At 36.6% G+C, this 21,415-nt stretch overlaps 2 protein-coding genes across 3 annotated transcripts; one reads left to right on the top strand and one right to left on the bottom strand.

Annotated features, from left to right (window-relative positions):
- Window positions 1–4,693: 4,693 nt before the first annotated feature.
- mau2 (MAU2 sister chromatid cohesion factor) lies at window positions 4,694–14,735 on the bottom strand. 2 transcript variants are annotated; one of them, XM_030161222.1, is made up of 19 exons: window positions 14,370–14,735; window positions 14,191–14,208; window positions 13,984–14,049; window positions 13,259–13,354; window positions 13,069–13,163; window positions 12,939–12,966; window positions 12,694–12,849; window positions 11,485–11,631; window positions 11,285–11,375; window positions 11,088–11,191; window positions 10,872–10,949; window positions 10,517–10,582; window positions 9,809–9,892; window positions 9,670–9,719; window positions 9,505–9,582; window positions 8,421–8,532; window positions 8,221–8,311; window positions 6,225–6,352; window positions 4,694–6,136 (listed from the first exon to the last, which is right to left on the bottom strand). In XM_030161222.1, the coding sequence occupies exons 1-19, from the start codon at window positions 14,601–14,603 to the stop codon at window positions 6,062–6,064; spliced, it is 1,797 nt and encodes a 598-aa protein (XP_030017082.1). In that variant the 5' UTR covers window positions 14,604–14,735; the 3' UTR covers window positions 4,694–6,061. The 2 variants fall into 2 exon arrangements, with proteins under 2 accessions (XP_030017082.1, XP_030017081.1); XM_030161221.1 differs by having other exon boundaries at window positions 6,225–6,355.
- A 2,516-nt stretch (window positions 14,736–17,251) lies between these two features.
- On the top strand, window positions 17,252–21,365 carry armc6 (armadillo repeat containing 6). The gene is made up of 8 exons (XM_030161389.1): window positions 17,252–17,315; window positions 17,511–17,662; window positions 18,626–18,711; window positions 18,796–19,357; window positions 19,852–19,997; window positions 20,083–20,214; window positions 20,301–20,438; window positions 20,537–21,365. The coding sequence occupies exons 2-8, from the start codon at window positions 17,542–17,544 to the stop codon at window positions 20,747–20,749; spliced, it is 1,398 nt and encodes a 465-aa protein (XP_030017249.1). The 5' UTR covers window positions 17,252–17,315; window positions 17,511–17,541; the 3' UTR covers window positions 20,750–21,365.
- Window positions 21,366–21,415: the final 50 nt, after the last annotated feature.

Consider the following 21,415-nt stretch of genomic DNA (forward strand, 5'->3'; position numbering starts at 1 on the left):
TGGATATGAGATTTGTCAGACCAACTTCAAGAAAGACAGAATGATTGAAATAAAGATGAATACTGACATACAAATATGCAAGACTTACAGTGAAATGAAGAAGCACTTCAGTCAGACAAAAAGGACAGTCTACCCACATAGGCCGAGGGAAAAAAATCCCAAATTCACTTCATTCCACTTGGATATGTGATAAAATCCAAGTCCAACACTGGAACTCACTCTTATGTTGTACATGCAGTATAAACTAATATGCATTATTTCAATCATGTATTTAAGTTAATTTATAAAGGTCTTGGGTGGTTGAGCTCTCAAGTAGACCCACAACATAAATACATAAGGTTAAAGCATATTATAATTATGTAACATTCTGATCAAGCCAAAATGTGCAGCCATTGAAACACATATTCCTTAACTTCTGTCTTACTTGACAGGAGCCTCATATTTGCCGTTCAAGCCAAAAGTATCACCTCTTTATCATGAAAGAAACACCAAAAGTACACTTTCAAAACCCCAAAGGTTGCATTAGGTTAATACAACCAAACTCCATGTATATTTAAAAAAAAAAAAAAAAAAAAAAAAAAAAAAAAAAAAGGATCAGTCCCAAAATTGTACTAAGTTCTATTAAGTTTCATGAGAACCAGTTCCGTTCCTGCTGACTAACTAACAAACAGTATCTCTTTAATGGAAGTAACCTCCTTAACCTTAATGGAAGTTATATCACATCTACAGTGGCATCAAATATGTCTCAGTTTGATCATCATCCCAACTCCATATTTTCTGTCACCACAAAACAATAATTTAGCAACAAGCTTTAAATATGCTGATTCAGAAAGTCTGCATCACCACCAGTTTCAACTGAGTCAGGCCAGTTTAAATGTAACATTATAAAGTCGCTTTTCATCTTTTTCTCCCTAAATAGAATGAAATGAAATCATTATCTGCCTTTCAACACAGTAAGTGCAGACAGTTTACACTATATACATCTGACTTCACATGGAAGGATTAAGAGGTTGGTTACATCAAGGACCAGTGGACCAGACTTGCAGCCACAGTCAGATCTATACATGCGAGTCCAGAGCACACACCACAGGCTACTACGTCAGAAGTTGCAGCATCGGCTCTCCATAAAGCTCCAGCTGGCTCTCTCTTTCATGACAAGACCTGCATCCCTTCAAAGCAACCCTGTGAACTGAACTAATCCTCTCTCATCCACAGACACCATACTGTAAACGCACACACATACACAAGTGCACACACTCACACATCTGTGTGCTTGAACTACTCTGATCCAAGTAGTTCTCCACAAAGAGTGAAGTGGGTAGGGGCTGCTGTTCTCTAACAGGTGGGGGGCTGAGGTTGTGTGGGGTCATGGATGTTTAAGTGCTTTGTCAGCCTCATTCTGCAACCCTTTAAATGACAAACCCCCCTCTCTCTAGATGATGCTGTGTCATCAGCTCTGATTGTTTCCATCTTCTCTTTTCCCAAGGCAACATATTGTCTCATAAATGTGATCAAATCTGTACCAAGAGGCCACCTCCTCATAATAACTTTGCCCAAAGCAAAAATTAAATGAACTCATCAAAAGATGCTCCAGAGTTTATCTGTAGATAACGATGAATCATTCTCTAAGTATTGCAGTGACAAGTATGCTTGTTATAAGGTTAATGACAAACAATAAACAGGACCATAGCACTGAGTCATAAAGGGTCAAAACTCCTGCAGCAGCTGTGGTGAGAAAAGCCTGAGTTTGAAGCTCAAACATTTAGCATGTAGCCTTTACTGCAGTTTGTAGAATGATGACCTCTGTTAAGGCCACAAACTCTAACAATCAAGCTTTTGTTAATATAAATGTTCCCTCTGTGGGATTTTACATTCTACTAACTAAAAATTATGCATAGATGGTATTAACTGGCTCATGCATTGTAATCACTCTGACTAATGACCTTTTTATTTGAAGAATCATGACTACGATGCTGTTACAATAGATGGTAAGCAGACGAGTTTATGAGATTGCAAACACTTTTCCAAAGTTACAAAGACATATGAAACAACAGGAATTTATTAGTAAAGGGTGCCTCTTTGTTTACCTCATGTTTCCACAACAGTTCTTTACATATTGTCTATAAAAAATATTGCATAACTTATGGGATAGATGTGCAATTTTTACAGTATTTTATTTATAAAGGGCACATAAGGTTTCAGTTAAGGTTATTTATTGAACCTAAAGAAGATTATTAATTATTTTTAATTAACCTATGTACATATATGCATTGTGGATGTTGGCTGTAGTTTGGCAGGGCAGAGGCAGTCTGCAGGTTCTATCCAGGTGAACAAACCAGCTGTGAAAGGTCAGACTCCAGCCTTCCTCCTCTGTGCCTTTCCCAGTGTGCAGCAGGCCTAATGGCCGCCCGTTACAACATGACAGCTTCAACTTAATCCTCATTAAGTACTGTAACAATGCAGGAAGTGGCTGCTGCAGTCACGATTACGAGGGCGCACTATTTGGCAGGAAATAGCTCCTTTCAGCTGCGTCCAAGACACCTAGAGCGTCCCAAAACTTTTCACTTCTCACTGATCTCCTCCGTGTGTTGAAATTAGTTTCAAGGGAGGATAGTACACAAGAGAGAACAATAAGAGAGACGAAAAAGAATACGGAGGAGTAATTTGACATTTCAATTTTAGAATATTTACCTTTATTGAGAAAAAAAAAAAAGAGCCTATATGAGCGCTGGAAGGGGTCCCTGATGAACAGCTGAAACCTCATGTCCACAGCAAAACACAAACCCGATCTGTGTCTCAAATCCACGATATTTGAAAATTCACAATGTGACCCGACCCATGTGGTAATAATTTCATAAAAATCTGTAGTCGAGAGTTCATGAACAGTTAGGCCTATATCGGATGTCCGGTCACAAATAATGTTATTTAATGCACTTGAAACATGGTTTTGCGATGATAACGTGTCAGCAAGGAGAAAAAAAAACGCATCACATTATTAAATCTAATCCTTATCCATTCATCCCATATGTCACAATGATGTAAAATACACTAAATTTTGGAATATGTTACAATGAAGCATATGAACTTTTTATTCCATTGAATTTATTAGCTGTAAGTAACTTTTGCAACAGATTAACAAAAATGTGGATTTAAAAAAAAATCTAACGATAAATCATGGTAGTGTTAAAAAAAATTTAGCTACACAATGTTTATGTAGAACTGCAGCAATTAAATGAGCCTTACTACTATTAAATGCAACATTAAAGAAATACATATGTGCAGCAACAACAGCAACAATAATACTGATAATAAACTTGCATATTTTATTCTGAAATGTGTCATTCTTCTCTTAGATTTTTGATATGCAAGTATATTGTGATGCCAAAATTTCAGGTATTGAATACAGAAGTGCTACTTTAAAATGTTGTATCCCACTTTTTTTCTTTTTTTTTTTTTTCATTTTTTAAAAAGCAATTTTAAAAAATGTCTGAGTCTTTCACCTCCACTGGAAATAAAGTCAACTAGTGTATCTGTCTATAAACTGATAAATGTTCTCTTCTATTTGGATGTATATTGACTACCCTCAAATATACTGAATTATAGTTGATATTTACTAATCAGATTATGTTCATACTCTTCTGGGTTTAGATGGCGTGGTCTTACAATCATCGTCATTGTGTCCCTCTGCTTACTCATTCATCTATTAGTGTCTGACCTTAAGACATTCATGCCCATTTCACATGCAAACATCAGCCTATTACGGCAGCAACACTAGCACGGAACTGAATATTCTTTAGTGTTGGGTGATAGTTTATCCACTGTATTAACAGCTTAATTGCAGTCTAAAGGTCTTGTGTTATACACCTTAGGTTTCCCTTTCACACATGGCTTTTCATAATAGATCTTGGAGGATCTTTTCATAATGAATCCTGTGTACCATAACACTTCAAATATCTATATAATTACAAGATGATACTAAGAGGTAAGGATCTGATGAATCTGCACTATCCGAACATCATAAAGTGACTTGATGTTTTTTTGTTTGTGACTTTATAGATAGATAGATAGATAGATAGATAGATAGATAGATAGATAGATAGATAGATAGATAGATAGATAGATAGATAGATAGATACTCAAGTGATATGAATTTTCATTTAAAGACAGATTAAGTAAAATCACTTGTATGTTGTTTCAAAGTTTGCCCATATTGTGTTGCTGTTAACATTTATGCACACTGGACATGGAGTAATTCACAAAAGCACTTACATTTAAAAACATATACAGTACATATACTGATAAATTTAAAGAATGCGGTATAGGAGTGCGGATGTTTTTCTAAAGAGGTTGGTCTGTTCATATTGCAATATTTTGTTTTATTATCGATTACTGTATATATGATTCCATTTAGATGTGTTTTAAGTCTGTACAGCTGCTACCTTGGTAAGATTTTTTTTTAAAAATCTGCCGCACTTTGTAGTTAAAGACAGGAAGCGTAAGTAAGAAACTCCAACCTCCTTCTTCAAGTTTGAGAAACCACCATGTTTGAGTGGCTTATTCTGCTATGTAAAGCATCTGTGCCATTATTAATACCCGATCCAATACAACACCTACATTTCTCTGTATTTATTCTTCACCCTGTGATCTCCTTGCATGAGTATCTCAGCTTTAAATGAGCAGAAAAATCACATCATTCTTTTTTAAAATATTTATTTATAAAAAGTTGTAGAATGTGTTAGTGAAGCACAGATAAAATGACAATGATAAAAAAAAAAAAAAAAACACATATCAGACATTGTAATGTATAACATACATACTTTCCATTAAAATAAATGACATCCATACTTAGTTTATGGTACAATAAATCATAGTCAAATAACCAAAATCAGAGGCTTGTCTTAATGTAACTTTTTAATCAGCACAGAAATAAATTTAACAAAGAAAAATATGAATTCAATGTACCTTTCCTACTTTAATACAAATAAAGTGACATTTTTATGGCTCATACAATAATTCTTACAATGTATCAAAATGATAATCAGTATTAAAGGTAATGAATAAATGCATCTTGTACAGTGAAAACCAACATTAAATAATTCAAGTTATCCAAGTACAGATTTACACTGCCATCATGTGGAAAAATATGGGTAAATGAGTAAAACTGAGTGAGAGAAGAATTTTAAATATCACATTAAGAACTAAAAGTGTTTGTTTCATTATGAAACTACATATGTGCAAAGAGCTAACAGTCACGTTTATTGAGTAGAAATTACTGGATAGATACTGATTTCTTGTCTTCAGGCAAAGTGTGCACGACCTATACGCATACACTACAGTGAGAGTGTAAAGGTAAAAATCTAAAGGGAAGAGCAGTCAGACAATAGTGTCAAACATTATCCAAATACATTTCTGATGCATCAGCTGCAAAACATGTTTAAAGTACACTTAACATAGTATCATTATTATTGGATGTCAAGCATATAAAATGGTTCCAAGTATATAAATAAACTACATATGCAGCTGCCCATTCAACCAAACACACATCAAACAGTGACTACAGTGTATTCAAATCATTATAGCTATATAATAAACTGTGTTTTCAAATGCATCCTAATACTGTAACTCCAATTATCCAATCAATACTCTGAACAGACAAATCACGCCTCCCTTAACATTTGTCCTCAAGTTCATCCATAACTTCTTTTAAAATGGAGTTCAGTATGAGCCAAATGAGGGGAGCAGGGCAAATGAAACAGTTTTCATTTGCTCGTGTTGACCCAGTAGCACAAAGCGCAACAACCGCTCCAAAGTGTGTCAGTGTAATAAAAATACGCCTACAACAATGTACGCTTCGCAAAAACCTTCAATTAATTAAAATCCAGCCTCGATGCCCCAGTGCTCCAAACCAGACAAGGAATGAACTAAATGGAAATCTGCCAAATAACACAGTGGTGCACTCAGTTTCCGATTTCATGATCGTCTTTTTCTTCATCATACCCTTCAACAGCTGCTTCCTTTTGTTCCCCTGCTCATCTTCTGTGCGGCCACTGGACGTTTACTCTTAGAGTAGGCTGGCCAGACTGGTGGTGGGTCCGTTCTGAGGTTGAAACTGCACAGGAGGGAGTCCGTCTGTCCACTGAAATACAGCACAATCCAGATTTTTACTCTGAAATTCTAGCAGTGTGCATCCTTTCCAGACCTTTTAACAAGACTGATGTGCTTACACTGATGAGATTGTGTTCAGGGAGGCTGCAGGCAGCGATGTGGTCCTGCAGGAGCTGCTGGGAAAAGTTCTGGTGCATCTGAGCTGCTTCATGGGCATCCATGGTGTTTCCACACGCTCTGTTCAGATCTGCTGGGAACAGACCATTATGTGTATACTGGTGAGCATAGCTACAAGGTGTGTCTAATGTCTTTGTTTCATGGTCAGAGGTACTCTTCAGTAAGCTCAGACTTACAGTAAATTGAGTTACTGCAGTGTGATGAAGTGTCTCTTCGACCACTCTGTTGTTTCCTTTTTCTTTAAGCCTCACCCACTTCTAATCTAGTTTTGTGTCTGTGGTTTATAGACACAGTAAATGCCCAGCTGTGCTTCTGCTACATGAAAATTTTCCAGCATCATTGATGAACACATATACTAAATAAATGATTCGGGTGAAGAGATAGCCCTCTTGCTTAAGGATAAGGGGCTTCTAAGAGTAATATAAAAACAATTATTTTCAATAAATCATTTTGGACATTAACCCTTTATTGGGCAAGTGACTATTTTTGGTCATTTCCACACACATTACAAGACAGTGACAGCAACAGTTACAATGAGGACAGTGAGTCAACAACAGTGAGTGTAACTGCTTTGTTTGGTACCATGAAGTAATGGTTCTAATGTAAGTAATAATGTTCAAAGTGATGTGTATGTTGACAGGTGTCTGTATTTAAGTTGTAATATTCAAAAAGTGATGTTCTAAAGTTCCAAAATACATGTTCCTTTCACAATACATGTCCTTTTCTTGTATTTTTTTTATATGCTTCTTGAATTTTTTTTTTGCTACATATGGGCAAGGAACCAAATACTGTGACGATAAAAATTTTGTAATATATTCTCAAAAATAATAAAGTCTTGTTATGTTCTCCAATAACACACAAAGGTTTAAATTCTGAATTTCAGAGTATTTCTATGAGTCCCCTATAAAGGGTTAAACAATTGAGGTGAGTTCATAATAGTCATCTGGTGCCTCTTTCAGACCATGTCCTGCACTGATGCCTGAACACCATGAGCTTTCCTTTTACGCCCCCAAGAGGCCAAATTATACACCTACAGTTTCCTCTAATTTAATACTCATCGAAAAGAATCTTTGAAAATCAGTCACTGCGCACCACATCAACACTGCTAAAATTAATCAAAAATGCAACATTTATACGTATGTACATACACAAAATTTTTAATATTTTTAAAATATATTTTTAAAGAATTTTCATTTATAGACATTTTATTTTTCCTTTACTCATAAAATGCTAATTCTAGTCTTTGCAGTATTTTTGTACATATTTTTTTATACTTTGTTGTATTTTGTGTAATGATAATAGCTTTGCATAGCCAACATATCTTCACACTTCATTAGAGGTGTGCCAGTGCTATAGATAGGTCTGGCACTATCCACTACAGTTGTGGAATTGGGGTAGAAGTTCTTTGAGTTGTTCGACTGCTTCATTCAACGAATCACACGGAATTTGGACAGTCCTGGTGCAACAATAGTACATTTGCAAATTAGCACTTGAAAAGAAGTTTGGTGAAATGTGTGAGCTTTGGGAAGTGAGTTGTAGTATTAAAATGACTAAATCCCTACACAAGAAAAGTACACATAAAAAAAACAACAACAAAAAAACACATCTTAAAAAAAACTTGTTAGTTTCAGCTTGTAGCTGCAGTTATGAGATTGTTTTTCTATCAAGTAGAGAGGGGGACTTTAAAAAAAGCAACATACAGACAGTGTAAGGAAGGAGAATGCCAATCCTGTCACGGTATGATGGAAATGTTAGTACTTCTTCCAGTAGAGTACATCTGTAAGCTTGACTACGATGACACTATAGCTATCTAAACCTGTCTGTCTGTTCATCTATTTTATGGTCTTTTACAAGTGGAACAAAATACTCAAAAACATGTCAGCTTATTTCAGGACTGCAGCAATGACTCCTGTGGAAACAAATCAGTCTTTTCTGTACCTTTGAGAAGTGCAGATGACCAAAGCTGCACGGACATGTCTGGGATCTTGCTGGCCAGCTGCATGGCAGGAACCACCATGTTATTACTTTCCTAGAAGAAATAAGACACCGTACATGTGATCACAGTCTCAATTGAGGGGGTATGTTACTGGAATGAGAATGGTCTAACTGATAGGATATGTGGTGGTTTGTTGACCTACCCTGTGGTTTCCCAGCACAAAGAAGATATGGCCCAGTAGCACCAGTGAGCAGGCTGTTAGTCTGTTAAGATCCTCAGCATTTGACATTTTCAGGGTTTCCCGCAGAAATCGTCTGTTGGAGCAAATGTACACTTTAACATTTCATGTTTAACATTAATCTGACGTTGAATATGGTCACATTAAGCAGGGTTCACACAACTTGAGGCAAGTTTTGAGACTTTTTTTATGACAGTAAGTATGAATTTTAAAAACCTTTAAAATGATCAAAACTTAAGAATACGCCACATCAATCACTCTGGGTAATTTTGTCAGACTGTGTAATGTAACCTTATAATAACATAAAATCTGTCTGTTTTTGGTCTACTAAAAAACTTAGGTTATCAAAGATACATATTTTTAATTACCCCATCCCCCGAAGGGGAGGCAAGGGGAATTGTTTTTGGTTCGGTTTGTTTGTTAACACTTTAGCAGCAAAACTATTGGTGGAATTCATACCAAATTGGGTTTATAGATTGCTAGTGACACAGAATAGATCTTGTTACATTTAGGGAACTGTAGGTCAAAGTTCAAATTTTTAATGAATTTTTAAAATCTTTTTTCATTTACTTATAATGGGTGAAATTTCAAATGTCTGTAGCAGCAAAACTATTGGTTGAATTCATACCAAATTGGGTTTATAGATTGCCAGTGACCCAGAATAGACATGATTGCATTTTGGGAAAATTAGGTCAAAGTTAAAAAATTTTTTTATGAATTTTTAAAATCTTTTTTCTTCTCCAATTTACTTATAATGGGTGAAATTTCAAATGTCTATAAAAACATCAATTTTGTTTCGATTTACTTCAAACTTGGCACGTATATAGAGGCAATTGATATGCTGACATCACCACATGCATAGACATGATGACATCAGCTGGACTGATGCTAAAATAAGCCACAATACGTGCGAGGGGTGGGGTTTGTTGTGCCTGGCACCACTTGATTAATATTAGAACAAATTCAGGAATTTTTAGATTACATGAAACAAGTGTTTTTTAAGACTTTGTAAGAAGTCCCTGTAAAATTAAGGAGAGGCTGTTCTTACTTGGCTTCATTGTAACGTCCCTGGAAGAAAGAAAGGAGTCCTCTGATATAAAAAGCTGCTGCTCGTAGACAGTGAGAGCTGAAACAGTTGGTAAAAAGGTTTATCGTTTCAAATGTTTTATAATAATTGAAACAAATATATATATATATTTTTAAGAATAAGTACCTGACAGGAAAGTTGTGATCAGGATTAATCCTCTCTAAAAGACTGTATAGCTGTTAATTCAAAAGGTAAATTAGAACCAAATTTATTGTATGTATTTAGATGCATATATTTCTGTACTGGAGGAAAGAGAACCTCTCACCTCTTGATGTCTGTTGCCTTCACGGATGTAAACACTAGCTAAATTAGTGACAATGAACGTCCACAGCTCCTGATGTGTTGTCAGCTAAAAGAAAGAGGCACTGACGTTTAATAATCTGAGCATCACATAAACAGAACTCCTCAAATTTCTGAAACTGAATGACTTATTACCTCCGCCAAGGAGGTTATGTTTTTGCCAGGGTTTGTTTGTTTGTCTGTTTGTTTGTTTGTCTGTCTGTTAGTGTGCAACATAACTCAAAAAGTTATGGACAGATTTTGATGAAATTTTCAGGGTTTGTTGGAAATGGGATAAGGAAGAAATGATAAAATTTTGGTGGTGATCGGGGGGGCACGCAGACCAGAAAATTTCATCAAAATCTGTCCATAACTTTTTGAGTTGTGTTGCACACTAACAGACAGACAAACACACAAACAGACAGACAAACAAACCCTGGCAAAAACATAACCTCCTTGGCGTGGGGGGGCCCACGGGGGGGGGGCCACTGATCAGCCTTGGCGGAGGTCTGCGCTCTCCAAGTGCTTCTAGTTAACTATTCAATGGCAACATATGCTACCATTTAGCTTCTAAACGATGGATATAAAAGGAAGTCAGAAAGTTCACAGTCCACAGGAACTATGCACTGATGTATAAAATAGGGTGAATAATACAGATATAAGACATTTATTGAACATGAATAATGGCATTCACCTGTAAAGCAGCAGTGAACTGAGCCTCAGCGTTATCCATGCAGTTCACAGAGATACAGTAGAGCCCCTGACACACAAAGATAAGAGGGAACACATGTGAAAGGCTCATATCATCGGTCACATATGTAACTTATGAAAAGCAAACGGTTCTGCAGTTGAGACAATACATTAGTTGGATGTCTGTCATCATTACAGGTAAATTTCGTGTAAATATTTCATAAAATCAGACAAGTAATCTGTGACCTTTGATCAACTCAATAAATGTTTCCTTTTCTTTTTCTCTCCAGCAAAGGTATAATAGGGTCTGTTAGCTTCTCTGTAAAGGCAAATATGCTTTTCTTCCCTTATCGACTTACCAATAGTGTATGAAGCTGGGCAGCGTGATTTGTAAACAGCCTAGGAGACTGTTGGCAAAGCTGGCAAACCTGAGAAATCTAAAAAAAAAAAGACAACAATCAATACAAACTTTAACTGCATTTACAAAGTAGCCTGAGTAACACAATATGTGTTCTTTGACATATTTATAAGTAAAATGGTGGCATCAAGATATTCCTCAACAACCGGGGACCTACTTCTTGTAATGCCGTGGCCTTGTGTCCAGTGACCAGTCGGCACATTATGATATGCTCCAGCAGGATGACTTGGAACGAGGACAGAATAGGATTGCTGTCGAGCACTATGAGCATACAGAGAGGAATCAGGTTCAGGTAATAATTAATGTTTTGTAAACTGCAAAAGAAATGACACTTTTTTTTAAAACCAAACTTACTTTTCAGCTTCTCCAACTGCATGAGAGCTTTGTCAGTGTATTTCTGTGCCTTCTCCAAGTATCCTGCCTGCATCGAGTGCATCACTGTCACCTTTAATGTGGGAAAATATAAATCCATGGGTAAAGGTATTACACATGTCATTCTAATATCATTCCAGTATGACAACACTTAGAGTATGCATGTATGGAATAAGTCTTACCAGATAAACCAGCACACACATGTGCTCTTTGGGGAGCCAGTGGAAGAGAGCAGCTGGATTTGTGGGGAGAATCTCATCATCGTGGAGAGTGGAGATGGTTTGGATACACTGCTGCAGCTGCTTCAAACATGGCTTCACACTCTTCACCTGAAACAAACATGCACATGAGCTTTGTAACAATGAGCATCTTATTTTAAAGTGATGGTAACTCACCAAAATAAATAGGACTGAACATGAACAGAACTGGATGGGCCTTATTAAGAACGGCCTAACTATCAGATCTGATTTTCTGCCTTTTCTGAACTTAAAAACACACTCCTTCGGCATCATCTCTCTCTATGGCACATTAAACAACTCTTCTTTCTGCAAAACAAAACAGAACTGCTTCACTAGAAGTAGTAGCGGAGCCAAGGGTTTGCAGCTAATGAATACTTTAATGGTCGATTAATCTGTCTAATCAGTTTATTTTTATTAATCTGTGCATGGTACACCGGTCTATAAAATGTCTGCAAATTATGAAAAGCATTGGGAAACACTGTCAACAAATATCTGACATGAGGTTTGATCCAAAACTTAAAATATTACTTTCATAGGATGTAAAGAAACCAGAAAATATTAAAATTTATGAAGCTGGAATCAGAATTATGACTTTTATTTCTTAAATAATTGCTCAAACATAGTAAAACAGGTAAAAACAAATCAATGCATTGATATAGCTCTGACTCTAACTGAAGAAATTTTTACTTCAACTACTTTTTACACATATTTCCTCATAAAACTGTTGGGATGGCCCCATTTTATTAACATTTTTAGTTAACTGTACAAGAAATGCAGCTAGAACGTTTAAAAGCATTTCAACAATGTATTGAGTTGGAGTTTGTATTGTTCTAAAATTCTGACATTTTAACACAAATGTGCTTCAGTTCCACATATCACTTATCTCTGATACAAAAAAAAAATCATACTTGACCCCTATCTTTTTTTTTTTAAATTTGCTGTCAGTACTACAGACACTTTACTGTGAGGATGCAATGAACTCAACAAATTAACAAACACATTAACAAACATTAACAAACAAACATTAACAAATTAACTCAACAAAGTCACCTATTACCATTATTTCAGGATGTGGAATAAATGACTCAGTGAATGAGTTCCCTTTATTTTGAATATATTATATGCCAGTAGAGAGGCAGTATGAAACTGTACCTGTCCAGCATCCAGGTAATGTGTAACTTGCAGCACCAGGAAGAAAACTCTAAGGGATTCCTTCTGAATGGGGTTTCCCTGCCAATTCTCCACGATGGTTCCACACAGTGAGAGCAGAGGATGCACCTCACTCAGCTTCCGCTCCATCAGCAGCAGCTGCAGAGACATTTACACAGCTAAATGATGATAAAACAAAGCAAACACTGTGTAAAATACCTTTAACTAGCAGAGCAATGAACACTTACCATTCCTTTACTTAGTAAAAACAGGGCTCTGAAAGTGAAGAGAAAAGCACCACATTTCACTTAATATAATTGGCATTTGAAAATAGATCGATGTGGAATCTCTCACTGTGTTCAAACATAAACCTGACACCTTGTGTACTCTGATCCCATGACTCTTGCATACTCGGCTCCGACTCCCAGAAGGTCACAGGCAGATACCAAATCCTTCTCTAATGCGTGTAATTGCTAAAAGAGAAAGATCATCCCACACATGAATCAAACATGCTTCTAATCAAATGACCACAATATCAGTAAAAGTGTAATGCATGATGTTTTCTTACTGCCAGCTGAAAAAGCAGTCTGCAGTGCCAGTAGGGAGTTTGCTGAGAGATTTGAATAGCATTCCGCAGCACTGGCTTCGCAGAGTCCACCAGGTTCTTCAAAAGAAAAACAAAACACAACATGAGTTAGTCTGTTTTCTGTCAGATATTGTGGAGTTATCTCATGAAAAAAAAAACAGTTAATGTAGTGGATTCCTGTACACAAACCTACAGAACTAACAATTTTTATAACTAAAATGAATATTGTATGCATTTGCATTCTGTTTTTTAACCTTCACTTTTTTGGGCGTGATTTTTTTTCCATAAACCTTTCACAAGTTTCAACTATGTTCTTATGTATGTCTCTTTTTTTGGAGGTATTTCATGTGGATTTGTCTGTATAGGTTCTCATCAACATTTCGGCTGTTATCCAAGAGGCTTCTTCAGTTCAGAACTTCTTTAGAACTGAAGAAGTGTCTTGGATGAGAGACAAAACTTTTTCAAAAGAGCTAAACCAGCCTACCTGAACTGAGAGAACTACCAAAATTCATGTGGATTTGTACTTATGCATGTGAAATTTCAACAAATAAAAACAAATACTCTAGAAATCACAAGGTTTTGTGCAGGAAATTAGTAGGCTACTGTAAATATTGTATTAGATGCGAAACTAACACAATTAAGACTTTCAAATAACCAACCACTACTTTGTCCTTAATATTGTGATTACATGATAAATAAGTGTTTACCTGTTGGCAGTAGAACTCTGACAGAATACTTGCTGCTTCAAACTTGACATCTTCAAACTGAGGGATCTGACAAATAGCATTAAGGAAATGTTTTTGTCTTATGATTAGCAAAAATAGTGGCAAAACAAACCCCAAAGCCTGTCCCAAACCATGGGCTGGAGAACAGGCACTGATGCGGAGGTTAATGTGCACTCAGAGAAAGGATACTTCCTGAGAGATGAACCACTGTGGAAACAAGAGAACGTCATGTTAGTGTCATTCTCACTGCAAACACTGATTTGTGCAGTGACTGAAAACACGTGCTAAACACAGGCTCTGTTTACATATGCATCATTATCAGTGCAACAGCCTAGCCAACAGCGGCTCGGTCCTCAGGCTCCGCTCACCGCTTCCTCCAGGTGCGTCTGTGCCAGTTCGCTGTTCTTTGTGTGTCGGTACAACACCGAACCCAGCTGGAGGTGAGTCCGGGCCTCGACCCTCGGGGGCGGCTTGAACTGAAACACTGCCTGCAGACAGTGGACGCACAGTCGGATCTTCGGTGGACTCGATGTGCGGAAATGTTCCGCAAAGCCCAGCAGGGCGAGGTACCAGGGCTCCGGGGCCTCTGTGGTCGCAGCCATCTGGACTCCCTCAAAAACCCAAACCAATGACAGCAAAAGATTTAGGTTTATGTCTGGACCGACCTCCACTGGGTTCGTCCTCGGCTCCAGCTGGCCTCTCCAGTGTTTCCCACCTCAGTCATTTGCATCAATCTGAAGCTTCTTCTTCTTCGTTGGTTTAATGACAACCAGCACTCAGCAGTAAACAGACAACACCGCCACCTACTGGACAACAGCCTGAATAGGACACTACATTTTCTCTTAGTTCAAGGGTGTCAAACTCATTTTCCTCCGGGGGCCACATTCAGCCCAATTTAATCTGAAGTGGGCCTGACCAGTCAAATAATAGCATGATAGCCAATAAATAATGACAACTCCAAATAGTTTTAGTGCAAAAAAATGACATTAAATAATGCCAATATTTACGTCTACACACTATCTAAACAAAAAGGATGTGAATAACCTGAAAAAAAAAAAAAAAAGAAATTTATGAAGAAGTATACTTACAATTTTATCAGTATTCTGCCTTGACTTATCATTTATACATATGCATTACAGATCAGATCTACAAAGGCACAAAACATTTAGTAACAGGCAGAATATTGTTAAAATTGCTCTTAATTTTCTTTAGACATTTCAGGTTGTTCATATTTGTTCAGGTTATTCACATTTTATTGTTAAAGGATAGTTTGTTAATGTAAACATTTTCATAATTTAATGGTTTTTTTTGCACTAAATCAAAGAGAAAAAATTGGTGTTGTCATTATTTATAGGTTATTATGATATTATTTTTGAGTTTGATCCCCTAACTTGCACTTTGCAAATTCATCCTGCGGGCTGGATTGGAACCTTTAGTGGGTCGGTTTTGGCTCCCGGGCCGCATGTGTGTCTTAGCTGAACTCCAATCAGGCCTTATATTCCATCCTCAGAAGTAGCTTAAACAAAAGATTCTCTCTGGTTTAATATATCTGGCAGTGACAACATGGCAAGACATCAGTTCTTCTCCCAAACAATGTTCACATAACCCCAATGGATGTTTCTGAAAGTGTGTTGCTTTTTAACCTTTAATCATCTGAGAATGTTTTGGCAGTTTTTGAATACTTCTGATTTTGCATATACCGCATAAAAAATGTTTACCATACCCTTGTTTGGTATCTTTTGTTATTAGTACAACTTCACCTATTTTAACTTTTTTTTTTTTTTTTTTTTTTTTTTTAATTAGGTTCAAAATCTGCAGAAATCAGCAGAAAACATCAATCCATATTGGAAAAAAAACAAAACAAAAAAACAACTGTACATTGCAATAAAAATCACAAACATGCTCAGTGAAGGTTTTTTTTAAAACCTGTAAAAGTTGAACATAAATTGTAAATATGAAGATATAAAGGTAGAATTAACATTTTTTTAACTATTAAACTGAAACATATCTTCAGATTTATATGGTCTATCAGTGAGAAACAAAAACTGGGAGAGAGTTTCAAATCTGAATTTTGGAGTGAACTTGACAGCATCATGTGATCTGCTCTCTTTGGTGTGGTCATAGACCCTGGAGGGTTAAACCTTCATATGATTGATCTTTATGTTGTCTTTTAACCTCCCTTATTCCCATATTGTGCTTCATTTTATATAAGCTTTAGATCTCACTTTCTTTGATCCCTTCACCTAAGTGTTTCTGCAAGGCATCCATGACAATACTGCCTTAGACTCGGTTTTACCAAAAGCTACTTCAGTAATGCTGTTCTGGCTTCAGAACCTGTTTGTATATTATTTCATATATCTATATATACTGGGATAACATTTGGGTGTTTCTCCATCATCCATTCTCACCAAAAGAAAGATGAGCTTCTATATACTTTTCAAAATAAGCAGCAATAATAAGCAACAAAAATTTTAAAAACAAAATAAAATAAAGTAATAAATTTTTTATTATATCTTCTTACTGGGTGTGCTGGTGTGTATATGGGACAAGAATGTCACTGTTATTCAAAAGAACAAATCTGCTTTTCAGCTTCTCAAAAAATATCCTGCCAGTGCAAAATGGCCCAGTTACATTTAATATATACATTCTTGTATATGTTAAAGCTATTTGTTAGACTATTTTGTTTGTAATTTTAGTATATCTACATTGGACACTATGTCCAGTTGTGACTGGAAAATGTCATATCTGGCTATGTAAAAACTGAAATAAAATCTGAAAACATTTTCTGTTGTTAATCTTGTTATAGCGTTTGCTAAATTTATGTTAATAAATTAACAAAATTCTTGTTTCATATCAAAATTAAATTTTTGTTTTTACAAAACAAATGGAATTGTATCTTAAAACATAATTTAATCTAATAAGTGTCTTGTATAATTTTTGTGGTTTTTAATCCCAGGAACTTTTAGTTTTTGATGGTCTTTTTAAAATATTTGTTTTCAGTCAGTAGCTTGTTTGCTATGTGTATTTGTGCATTTGTTTATTTGTCTATGCATTTGGTTGAATCCGACTATTGAACTAGGATAAACTGAGGATATGGATCTAATGTCTTGCAGCTCCAAAGCCTGACGGACGAAAATAAGAGCGGGACCATTTTTGCGTAATTTACTATTCACTTCATTGATCCACGCAATGCACGCCCCGCCCTCTATGCTGAAAGGTGGTAGTAGAGGAGCAGTCAGTTACGTAACTTGCGTAAGTAGACAGTGGTCGGTAGTTCATTCAAAACAGTGGAGCTGCTCCCTGTCACGGTAACAGTTAAGTGATTTTTGTTGTATAATATGCTCTTTATATAGTCTGAAAAACACATTAGCATAGCTTTACTTACGAAACGTTTAAAAAGATGTAGTCATAAACAAAAGTAGGAATGCACACGTGTTAGCTAACATCAGCTAACATCAGCTATCATGACTCAACGTTAACATTGTCTGTCATCTTTTATCACATCGCAGTCCATTGCAGAGTGGAAATTAACGTCGCAAAATGGCGAGAAGGAGGATCACACAGGAAACCTTTGATGCTGCTGTGAGGGAAAACATGGAGGAGTTTGAGATGGAACCCGACGAGGCTTTGAGGGAAGCTGTGGAGCAGTTTGAGTCTCAAGGTAACAGATAGAAAGACAAAGAGAGAGGGTTTGTTCTTCTGGTCCATCATCAATACATATTCATCAATGCATTTTTTTTTAATTGACTGTTGTTTTACTGCTTTTACTGCTGCAATTTATGCTATACCTCTTCACAAGTAGATAGGACAAAGTCCCAAGTATTAACATGCATGAGCATACTGTACCTATATGCTTTGCCTTAAAAAGATTAAATCATTAGTTAACTTACAATTATCAAAGTGTAGATGTTTTGCTCTTTCTTTGAGGATTAGAAATAGTCTCTCAACCAGTCATGAATTATTTCATTTACACTCAGGGTGTTTAATTTACACACAGGACTAAAACTAATTTGTGAAGCATATGGTTGACTCTTCTCAAATAGTCGTAACATCCCCTGTCACATTCGTGAAATTCTCATTCTATTGTCAATATGCTATCTTTGACTATTTTGCCTTCTGTTTTTCTTTACCTTCACTGCCATTAATCCTGTGTAAAATGAGGTGTTATTAATGTATGATTAATGTGTGATGATGATTTATCACTAATTCTGTTTAATAAATACATTCCATTTGTAACATCCCCATCAAAACACTGCAGTCTATTGTCAAAAAGCTTGACTCACCTTTATTCAAAGAAATTAAAAAAGGTTTTGTGATGCCAGCTGCTGTAAAGTGCTTTGGGTGACTTGAAAAGTGTTATAAAAATCTAATTCATTATTATTATTATTATTATTATTATTATTATTATTATTATTATTATTATTGATAATAAAAAACAAACAAAATTCATAATAGGGAACAGAGTAATGATTTAATTTTCATTTCAGGAGCTTCGTCTTAGTTAGATAATATTCTTAGATTGCTGTCTGACTCTGTTTTATCAGCAAAGTGTTACGATTTAAGAAAGTGCTTAGTTCCAAGTGGGTTCAACAAGTTTTTGTTGTGTGCCTTTTTATGGATGCAGGTGTGGACCTCAGTTGTATAGTAAAAGCTGTTCCCACTGTGTCATCTGATGACAAACAAGACGAGCAAACACATGAGGTTTTACAGGTGAGTCATGACTTGTTTTTCAGGGGCGGCTGACCATAAAAGTCTGTTGCCAAATCTTATTCCAACTTCTTTTTCCACCTACAGGCCTTGGATTCCCTTCGAATTGAAAAAGACTCAGCAGAAGTGACAGCAGAAATCAAACGCTTCACTGAACAGTGCTCACTTGGGTTTGCCCAGAGGTACCTGGCTGCCCAAAAAGATGCTTACCCTGTCATCCTCTCCTTCTGCAAAAACAGTGTGGAGGAGCAGGAAGCTGTGTTGGCTGCCCTCTTAGCTCTTGCTGCACTGACTGATGGACAACCAGACTTGTTAGATGCAGATGGCCAGCAGTTTCTGTTGAACGTCATGAAGAAGTATTCAGGCAATTCATCTGTGATGTGTGCGGCCATATGCACAGTGCGGTACTGTTGTTTAAAACATGAACAGAACAGGCAGGATTTGGTCAAAGGTGGTGTCCTGCCTCTGGTCACTGGGGCCATTACTCAGCATAGTGGGTGTGCTGATCTGGTCAAGGAGGCATCTGCGGCTCTAAGGGTCATGACCTTTGATGATGATGTCAGAGTTACATTTGGGCATGCTCATGAACATGCTAAAATAATTGTTCTAGAGCACAGTGGACTGAAAGTCTTAATTGAGGCAGCAAAAGGTAAGGATGGAAGATATGCACTTTATATCATGTCTTATCTTAAGCAATTCCTTATCAGTGAACCTGGAATCTCACAGTTAATGTCATGGATTTAAAAAAAATAAAAAATTAATGTGAAAACATTGTACATATACTACATACAATCAAAAATAAGTTGCAAGAAAATGAAAACTAGTAGATTATTCTTCAAAGGGAAGAGTGGCTGTGTGACAACTAGTTTTTAATGTTAATTACTAATTCGATTTCAACTATTTTGGTTAATAGATTTTGCAAGCTACAAATTTCAACACAAATCAGTGAAAAATAAGCAATTAGCAAGGCTTACAAAATGCATGTTAACATTAAATTAATTCGGCAGATTTGGTAATGAGGTGGAAGATTTCACATAATTTATTTTACAAGAGTATCACTGACATGAACTGGGAGGTCTGTGAACTTTGTTTTCTTTCAATCAGGTTCTGGTTTAGTATAATTACTGTGTTTATTGATCATAGCTCACCTTGATGATACATCTGTACTGAGTGAGCTGTGTGCAACTTTATCTCGTCTGGCTGTAAGAAATGAGTTCTGTCAGGACATCTGTGACCTGGGAGGATTAAAACTCATCATGACGCTGCTTGCAGACAGCTTTGAGTCACAGGTATCAAAGAACAATGGATTATGATATTAGATGATATTCAGCTTGTATGTTTGTCCTTCTCACTGTGCTGCTTTTCCACTTGCAGGAGTTGGTTCGACAGGTCCTGAGTGCAATACGAGCCGTAGCAGGAAATGATGATGTGAAAGATGCAGTCGTTAATGCAGGAGGAGTCCAACTTATTGTCATTGCAATGAACAGACACATGAGCAACCCCTCCGTGAGTTAAATGTCATACTTGTGGTCCTGTGATTATATAATGTAGGTTGGGAAATGTTCTAAGGCAGTTTGTACATTTTGCTGTAGGTGTGTGAGCAGGGCTGTGCATGCCTCTCTGTGCTTGCCCTACGTAAACCCAACAACTGCAAAGTCATCATGGAAAATGGTGGTGCATTGGCTGCTGTGCAGGCTATGAAAGCACATACTGATGTGGTCAGTGTGCAGGTAAAATGAAGTCATTATTTATTAATATCCTCATTTGAAAAGCAAGTGCGTTCAGAGCCTGCTCATTCTCTGCCTCTGTTTCCTTCCTTCACAAACAGAAACAGGCCTGTATGCTGCTAAGGAATCTTGTTTCTCGTGCGCGTACCTTCTGCCAGCCCATCCTAGAGATGGGAGCAGAAACTCTGATCGTCCAGGCTCTACAGACTCACCAGGACTGTAGTGATGTGGGCAAAGCGGCCCTCAGAGATCTCGGATGCCAAGTGGAACTACGAGAGCTGTGGACTGGCAAACATGGCGGCCTCACCAATTGAAAGGAGAAGACCCCAGAGCTGTTTTGAAGTTCTCTTATATGAGCTTGCCTTATGTGAATTCCTAAGACAACATGATTTTCATTTCCGAATGTTGAGTAATGGTATCGGTTGTGTGGCCAAAAGTTGAAAGTTAGACGCATTCATTGTGCTAGGTATGTCTTCAAATCTTCAGAGGAACTGAGTTGTTGACAAGAATTGTAAGCATTGACTTAATTCCATTAAAATAATAATCTCAACTGTCAAGCAACATATTTCTGAGGTTTCCCATTTATCCTCATCTGTTGGAGATTTTATTTGGTCCAATCCAAAAAAGGTCAATTATTCATTCTTATTTCTGATATATTTGTTTTATACCTGTAACATTTTGAAAATGAGATGGTAAATATACTTTTGTGTTTAAAGGTATGGATAAAATGTGTAATATTTGATGTACGTCACAGATGAACTGCACTGCCATGTGCTGGTTCACACTGTCAGAGCCAAACATACCTGTACTCGTATGCCTTATTTTTATTTTTTTTTATCAGGACTAAAAGTACTATTTTTAGTTACAGAATCTGAATATTTGAAGCCTCATCCTGCATAATTTGGATAAAACTCTTCTTGTGTATCACCATTCTGTTTCTGTGTGTATCTGTGTGTTTGTCTAAAATAATGATTATTCAT

The sequence above is a fragment of the Sphaeramia orbicularis genome, chromosome 17 (genome assembly GCF_902148855.1).
Source record: "Sphaeramia orbicularis chromosome 17, fSphaOr1.1, whole genome shotgun sequence".
NCBI lineage: Eukaryota > Metazoa > Chordata > Actinopteri > Kurtiformes > Apogonidae > Sphaeramia > Sphaeramia orbicularis.

What these genes read in the sequence shown, in the direction of transcription:
- mau2 (XM_030161221.1), bottom strand. Translation starts at nt 14,603, where the DNA reads ATGGCTGCGACCACAGAGGCCCCGGAGCCCTGGTACCTCGCCCTGCTG. An exon ending in GACTGCTTTTTCAGCTGGCA is followed by an intron (nt 13,164 to 13,258) that starts GTAAGAAAACAT and finishes TTTCTCTTTTAG; the next exon opens with CAATTACACGCATTAGAGAA. An exon ending in AGGCCACGGCATTACAAGAA is followed by an intron (nt 10,950 to 11,087) that starts GTAGGTCCCCGG and finishes TTTTTTTTTTAG; the next exon opens with ATTTCTCAGGTTTGCCAGCT.
- armc6 (XM_030161389.1), top strand. Translation starts at nt 17,542, where the DNA reads ATGGCGAGAAGGAGGATCACACAGGAAACCTTTGATGCTGCTGTGAGG. An exon ending in AAACACATGAGGTTTTACAG is followed by an intron (nt 18,712 to 18,795) that starts GTGAGTCATGAC and finishes TTCCACCTACAG; the next exon opens with GCCTTGGATTCCCTTCGAAT. An exon ending in CTGATGTGGTCAGTGTGCAG is followed by an intron (nt 20,439 to 20,536) that starts GTAAAATGAAGT and finishes CTTCACAAACAG; the next exon opens with AAACAGGCCTGTATGCTGCT.